The sequence below is a fragment of the Gekko japonicus genome, unplaced genomic scaffold, assembly GCF_001447785.1.
Source record: "Gekko japonicus isolate JY-2015 unplaced genomic scaffold, Gekko_japonicus_V1.1 scaffold505, whole genome shotgun sequence".
In the NCBI taxonomy this organism is placed as follows: domain Eukaryota; kingdom Metazoa; phylum Chordata; class Lepidosauria; order Squamata; family Gekkonidae; genus Gekko; species Gekko japonicus.
In genome coordinates, this window is record NW_015169788.1 from 1,038,731 (window position 1) to 1,046,248 (window position 7,518).

Consider the following 7,518-nt stretch of genomic DNA (forward strand, 5'->3'; position numbering starts at 1 on the left):
ATTACACACTTCCGGTGATGTCAGGGGGCGTGGTATATGCTTAAGAGTTATGCTAATGAGTTCCCCTAGCTCTTTTTCTACGAAACGACCCCTGCCACAGGGGGAAGAACTTCCTCTGTTTTCTCTCTGTCCCCTTCAGTTCCCTCAGGGCCTGAGTTTGTCCCCCATCTGTGCTTCCTGTGCAGTGCCCCTGGGTGACCTTATCCAATGCTATGGCTTTCAGTACCAACCATATACTGATGAGCTCTATCACAGACCACCCTCTCTTTGGTCAATCCCACATCCTGAGTTCCCTGGGTGACCTTTCTGCTCAAATGTCTCATTGCCATCTCAAACTCAGTATATTTGATGCTGACCTCGTTCTTCCTCAAAGCCTTCCTCACCTCACATGCTGTCACTTCTCCCTTTGCGACACAGCAAAAACAGGGCCCTTCCTCTCTGCCCCCACCCACCTGCTTCGTGCTCTGGCCACTTGCCTTCCCTGCTGGCCTTGCATTGCTGTATCACAACTCCTCCCTTCTAGCCAGCAATCAGCTGCCAAAAGCAACTCTCTCGTCTCTTGCCTTGACCATGTGACAATCCCTCTTGGCTTTCTCATCCAGTGCAAACCGCTCAGCCTTCAAAGACTTCTGTGGCTGTGACCACTCTTTTCATCTTCTGTGTTATCCCCATGGATACCTTAGCTTCTTCAGCCCCATTGCCCTCATCCCAAGCCATGGGATGTCTTCTTCCGCCTCCAGCACACCCCACCATGACAACTGGAATTGCCTCCCAGGACGTCCGCTTGAGACCCTGCTGCCTCACTCGTGCACTCACTGTCCAACTGAAGCTAAATTTCAGCACATCTGAGAGGAATGAAGGTGGAATCCTTCCCATTCCTCCCTCCCTCTACTTGCCACCCTTCCCTCTGTGGTTTCCTGCCTCAGACTGTAGATTGTCAGCACCTACTGTGTGGGAGGGCTAGCAAGCCCTTGTGATGATGTGGCTCTGTGTGGTTGCTGGCTATCAATTAACTTGCAAGGGCACAGACAGAGACTTTGCATCCCCGCATCTTACTTCTTTATTTTAGTGCATTTACATCCTCCTGTTCCAGGTTATCTGCCTGAGGCCTTTGTCATTTCAATCTGTCAGTTGGATTTCAGGATATTATAATGGGGTTAAGAAGTTTCCTTTGGGGTTTTTCCCTAATACATAACCATATCTGTTTAATGTGAAGGCATACAAAGTGGAATACATGAGATGCCAGACCAGTGCAGCCTCCCATCCCACTTTCTGGGGAAGATTTTTTCCTCCTCTTGGGCTGTCTGTCCTCGAGTCCTGTGATGAGCCATTTCTTACAGCTTCCATCTTTTATGCAGACGTTGTCTGTCCAGCTGGTAGGCACCTTACTGCTTCTGATCTTAGAAATCATAGCTGGCATCATGCTCTCCTCCCTCTGCGGAATGCTTGGAGGATCCTCCTGGCTCCTTTTCTGTGAACAGTTGGGCATTTACATCATGAGGGGACAGAGTCCTGTTCTTAGCGGTTCGGTTGCATCTGAAGCTGCTGCCAGGAGTGATGATCAGTCGTGCTCCACGCCGCCTTAGCCAGTGGCGCATACGTGCCAGGTCTTGGCTGTATTGGTGCTCCCGTAGAAGCTGTTGCTGCTGTTCTCTCAGCTGGGTCATGAAATCTTTCAAAACTTCAGCTCGTTTAATGAGGTTCAGCAGTTCATGGCGCAGTCGCCAGTTCTCTGCTTTCACCTGCTTGGTGTGTTGTATTAGACTGCGCACAGCTTCCTTCTCTGCCAGCTTGGCGAGAGTTTGGACTTTCTGCTGACACTCCATCTCATAGTCAGCTTTCTGCTGTAGGAATTGGCTCTTGACCTTGTGCATTTGCTCTGAATGCTGGATTTTCATGGCCAGAAGCTCCTTCTCCAACTCCCGGATCCGGGTCAGCTGCTCCAACTGTAGTTCCTTGAAGGGCTGTAGCTCGTCAACTTCTTTGTTCATGAGGGAGTACTTGGTCTCCATCTCGATCAATTGACTCTTCACCTCCTTCTCCTTGTCTGTGTACTGTGAGACCAGCTGCTCCTTTTGCTTCCGAACCTGTGCCAAGTCTGAGCGGTTCTGATCATTCAGTGTAACAATAGCAGTCTGGCATCGGAGGGTGCGCTTATTCAAGTAAGAGAGATAGGCCTTGTTGTTCTCCCGGATCTGCTGTGCTTCCTTGTCCAGGAACTCGTTTTCCCCCTGGAAGTGCTGTACGCGCTGTGTGTATGTATCCACATGTTCCGTCAGGATGGCGTATTCCTTCTGTAGGTACTGCTCCCGCTCACTGACAAATTGCGCAGGGGCAATAGTTCCAGTCTTGCCTTTTTTATCTTTTGTCTTTTTTTTCTTCGGTGCCATGTTGTGCCAAGTGGTAAGTGTTTAGATGCTGACAAAATGAAGCAGAATAGTCTGATGTGTTATCTAGGGGGACAGGAGGAAAGGAACTCTCTCAGGTAACCTTCAAAGTTCTGATGCTAAAAGTGACAGGACACCCATGCTCCAGGGCCCAGCCCTGAGTGGGGAAGAGCCAGGTCGTCATTACTCCAGCAGCCACAGAAGAGGGAAATGGAGGGCAAGGGGTGGCTGTACAATGGAAAACCATTCTGAATACACGCTAAGCAGCTCACAATGAAACAGAGAATGGTAATCATGATGAAATGCCTTCTGTCCAAGAATTCGCTTGGGCATTTCAGTCACGGTGACTGCATTCTGTGTGTTCTGCAGAGTCTACCTGCAACTGATAGAAAGGAAGGAGGGGGTTGGGGGAAGGAGCCATCAAGCACAGAGTGCTCAAACTTTTGGTTTTGGATACAAATTATTTTATCAGGAAAGTGTTCAGCGAATTGGGCCTAGAGAAGTATCAGTGCCTGCCATTTTGCCTCTGGGCACCAGAATAGCAAAGGTCTCTTACTGTGCAAAGCACTATTGCGGGATGTTGGTGGGAAAGTACTTCAACTTTGCTGCTGTAGCTGCTAAAATGAGCTCTAATCTGTGTTCAGATTTGGTAAAAGTCTCCACTGTTACTCTAGCTGTTGTCCAAGATGTTTCCCCTTCTCAAATTTGATAGGGAACCAAAGGGCCTGACGTTTGCTAGCACATGGGTTGAAAGGTAATTGCATTTATCCTAGAAGCTTACCAGCAACTTTAGTGGAAAATTCCCCCCTTCCACCAGGAGATAATTTGAATCCATCTTTATTTGGGACTGGATTATTCTAATTGTTTCCTCCTCCATGCAGAAGCACTATATCCCCCCTTACTGTAAATTTATGAAATACGCAAATCCCACCCACCCCCCACATGTCGATGGAGGGACGCTAAATCCTTACATCTGCCCCTACCTTCGCCCTTGGGGATCTCGCACCAACTGTCTTCCCCTCAGTGCTCAGCTGCCTGCCAGCCTTTTCCCAGCAGGCTGGAGGAAATGCAGGGGAAACATGTAGGGGGTGGTTTTTTTCAAGCAACTGGCATCTTTGGAATGTCTCCTGTGTCCATGGTAATGATGGAATGCCTTGACATCACAGGCTGTAAAGCATCTAGCTGAGCCCATTACTTTGAATGCTGTTACTGCGTGTGCTCTCTCTCTCTCTCTTACACACACACAACACACACACACACATCAGTGTCCATCCCTGATTGTGTTAGAGCAGAATTCCTGGGTCAGGCCACTTTCTAGCTGCAGTGGCACTTTCAAGTGTGTTTCCTCAGCATGGAGCTATTTGGCACTTGTATAGAATATAAAAGTATAAATACCTTCATTTTATATAAGAAAAGCTGCAAATACATGAGAAAGTGTTGCAAACTACTACACCGTATCCCTATCTTTCTCCCCTCTTGACTGGGGGGAGGTGGGTGTCTGTGCTGTTGGCCAGGCTGTGGTGAAGCCCATGCTGCCCTGAGTGTTGGGGAGGTGGGCTTGTGGCCAGTCAGCTAGGATGTGGAGAAGTCCACAATGCCCTGACTGTTGGGAGGTGGGCATCTGCGCTGCCGGCCAGACTGTGGAGAAGCCCATGCTGCCCTGAGTGTTGGGGGGGTGGACTTTTGATCAGTCAGTCACAATATAGAGAAGCCCACAATGCCCCGACTGTTTGGGAGCTGGGTACTGTGGGCCTCCCTGCAGCCTGGCTGGCCGTGCAGATGCCCACAATGCCCTGACAGTCGGGGCACCATGGACTTTCCCGCAGCCTGGCCGGCCATGCAGAAATCCACCTCCCAACAGTTGTTGCACCATGGGCTTCTCTGCAACTTGGCCAGCCATGCAGGAGCCCACCTCCCCAACCGCTGGGGGGAAGTGGGCTTATCCCCAGTCTGGCCAGCACCCCACCCACCCCCCAACTGCAGGCTTGTCTGCAGCCTGGCCAGCAGCACCTTCCCCCCAATGACAAAGAAAAAAATGATGAAGATCACCCAGCTGGCTGCATGGGGGGGGGGGGATCAAAGCCACTTCTCCAGATTAGAGTTTGCCACTCTTAATCACCACACCACACTGGTGTACACTGGGGCCAAGCCACTTCAAGTGGCATTAATACAGACTCTTAAACTGCAACGCTGAGCTGTGAAATAAGCATGTCAGGGCAATGGACAGAACTGTAGCTGTGAAGCAGTGCCCTTACACTGGACTGAAGGCATGTGCCCTAGCCAAGGGGAACCTTGGCTTAGACAGCATCCCAACCCAGATGTGGACCCATGGAATACAAGATTCCTCTCGCTCCTGCACCTCTGTGGCTATGCAGCACCAGAAGGAATACCAGCAGTCCTGACCCCTAAACACACAGAGCAGATCCTAAAAGGGAACCGTGCTCTGCAAACAAGCCAGGAGATTCCTGTACAGACACCATATAGAGCTGCCTTTTCCACCACGTAGGCATTTCTCCCCCCCCCCATATAGTAATATCACCAGGTGAAGCACGTACTCTTCAGCCTAAACAAAAGGAGATGCCTGATTAGGCCAGAAGCAAGCCGTCACATCTTCCAGCTGCCCATCAAGATAATGCAGCTGTCTAGCATTGGGTCATTAATCCAAAGCACCAGTCTTGCAACCTGGATTTTTCTCTTCATTTCCTTCTTAGTCTTTCCACATTCTTGAGAGGGGTCACTGTTTGCCAATTACTTGTTTCAATTTCCCAGTGATCAATCCCTTTTCCTAACCCATTAACAGTCTAAGTTTTGGCTAATAAAAAGAGAGCATTCAGCCATTACTCTCTCTCTTGCTATTACCTTCCTAACCCCACCCTATCTTGCTGGTTCCATTCATAGTGCTGTCTGGAACCTCCCACATGTGGCTGGCCAACTCATGACCCCTTCCCATAGTTTTTATCCCTTTTTCGTTGCAGAGTTGACTTGTCTCATCAGACAGGTAATGTATCGCCCACCCAACAATACTTCCTGATAATGCAACTGTCTCTGTATTGCTTGTGTGTATGCATGATTTTATATTGTATGTGTGAGAATCATTAGTAAAGAAATCACCGCTTTAGTAAACTTAGGCTCAGTGTATATTTCTGGGCTCTGGAAAATCAAACTCCCATATACATAGGTTGTGGGCCCCATAGTTAATGCCTATTGCTGTTTAATATTCATAATTCCCCACATTTAATAAGAAATAAGGCCACTTGGCTAACAACGCCAGCCCTGCTGCAGCCCTGTCCCAGCCTCCTTCCTTCTGAGTGCTTTGTCACAAGCATTCCAATCCAATCCAAAGCCTTTTATTGACATATAAATAAAAATACAGTAATCTAAGTACACACAGAGTCAAATTAAAATTGCCGAGTAACAACACAGAGTATCATCATAAAAAAACCCTAATTAATCATATCATTTATCAGGCCGTAGGGCCATGGCACTGTAGAGAAACTTTGCTGTTATTTCAGTTATTTCTGTGTCTGTGTTATCGAGCAAGAAAAGAAGCTTAAAATCATCAGGGGACTCTTAAAAATGACCTAATATGGGATATAGAAGATCCCGACGGGATGCCAAATAGAGAGGGCACTGGAAGAGAACATGGGCCATGCATTCCTAGTGGCACACGCTGACCCGCATCAACTAGAGTGGCGCTCTAAGCTGCAAAAATGCTCAGTGCAGTTGGAGAAAGGGCAGACGGGGTGTGTGAGCAGAGGAAGCAGGAGGGCATACTAATGGGTGTGGGGATGATGCACAGGTGGGCGGGACATAGGTGGCTGGGTGAGAAGAGAAGCACCAGCAGGGCTGCCAGGGGACAGAGGAGGGGAGGGAGTTCCTGGACACTTTTTACACAGATTCCCCCCCAACTTGGAACCGGCCGTGCAGGAGGACATTTAAAAATGATCCTTCAAGAGTTCTCACCTGGTTTCGCTGAGAGTGGACATTGGCGGCGGCAGCTGCTCATCTGCTTTATTTTCTTTTAGCCTTTTAGGGACTTTTTTCACTCACCCCTTTCTGGTATTCCCTCAGAGGGGGAAACCGAAAGCAATAGGCTTTTTCCCATACGCAAGATAGACTGGCAATCGTCTTGGGAAGCTACGGTTTGCCTCAAAGTGGAAGGCTAACAAGAACGCTCGGAAGACGCTGAGCTCAAGACGCAACCTATGGGACCGATTGGAGTCTTGTAGAGATACTTTACCACAACAATAACCGAAGCTAAGTAACTTTGATGTTTATATTTAAGGGCATAACAGTATTAGGACCTTTAAGAAATGAAATTAAAACCCGTATAAAATAACACAAAGGGGGAAAACAGGAACAAGTTCCCTTTAAGGCAGCCATTAGCGAGAGTACAAGATAGAAGTAATTAACGAGGCTGTCCGATTCCCCATGCATTCGAAATAAATCCACGTTTGATGAACCAAGTTAAATTTATTATAAAGCGATGGTTAGATCAGGAACACAGGAATTGTTAGGAATAACTACAGACCCCAAAGGGAAACATAATAAAGGAACTTGAACCAGGTCAGGACCAATGAGCCCAATTCCCGCTGGCGGGAATGCAGATAAGACTAGCGCCCAATTCCTTGGGAACGCAACGGTTCTACAACATAAACACAAGTTCAGTTCTCAGGCAGGAGATACATAATAAGCAAAGCAACGCCATAACTTCATCCCACCTCCAGCGGGTTGACCTTGAGCAGTTCCGCAGTTGTAGCAAGCAAAGAAAAGTAAACACCTACACCGGAGGATATAGGGGTGTGTGTGAACAGAGTACAATGTAACATGGAGAACAGAACACACCACCTTATGGCAGCTTGCTGACAGAGGCGGGTTAAAGAAGTAAATGTTAAAGAAGTAAAATATCTAAACCTGAATACTTAGAATATATTTATCTCACGGTTGTGTTTGTTGCCTTCCCTCCTCCAGAGTGGTGAATTTTGGAGTTTGGCATTCGGAGGGAGGCTGTGGCTCGAGGGAGAAGGCTGGGAAGATCAACAACTACATCTGCGTGGTGGAGAGCACAGTGGAGATGCAAAGTGGCGGGACCCAGGACCCAGGGGGTTAGGGTTAGGGTTTAGGGTTAGGG

The 7,518-nt window shown here is 48.3% G+C and overlaps 1 protein-coding gene across 1 annotated transcript; it reads right to left on the reverse strand.

The window, feature by feature from the left end:
- Positions 1-1,400: 1,400 nt before the first annotated feature.
- CCDC166 (coiled-coil domain containing 166) lies at positions 1,401-2,390 on the reverse strand. The gene has a single exon (XM_015416967.1). The coding sequence runs from the start codon at positions 2,388-2,390 to the stop codon at positions 1,401-1,403; it is 990 nt and encodes a 329-aa protein (XP_015272453.1).
- Positions 2,391-7,518: the final 5,128 nt, after the last annotated feature.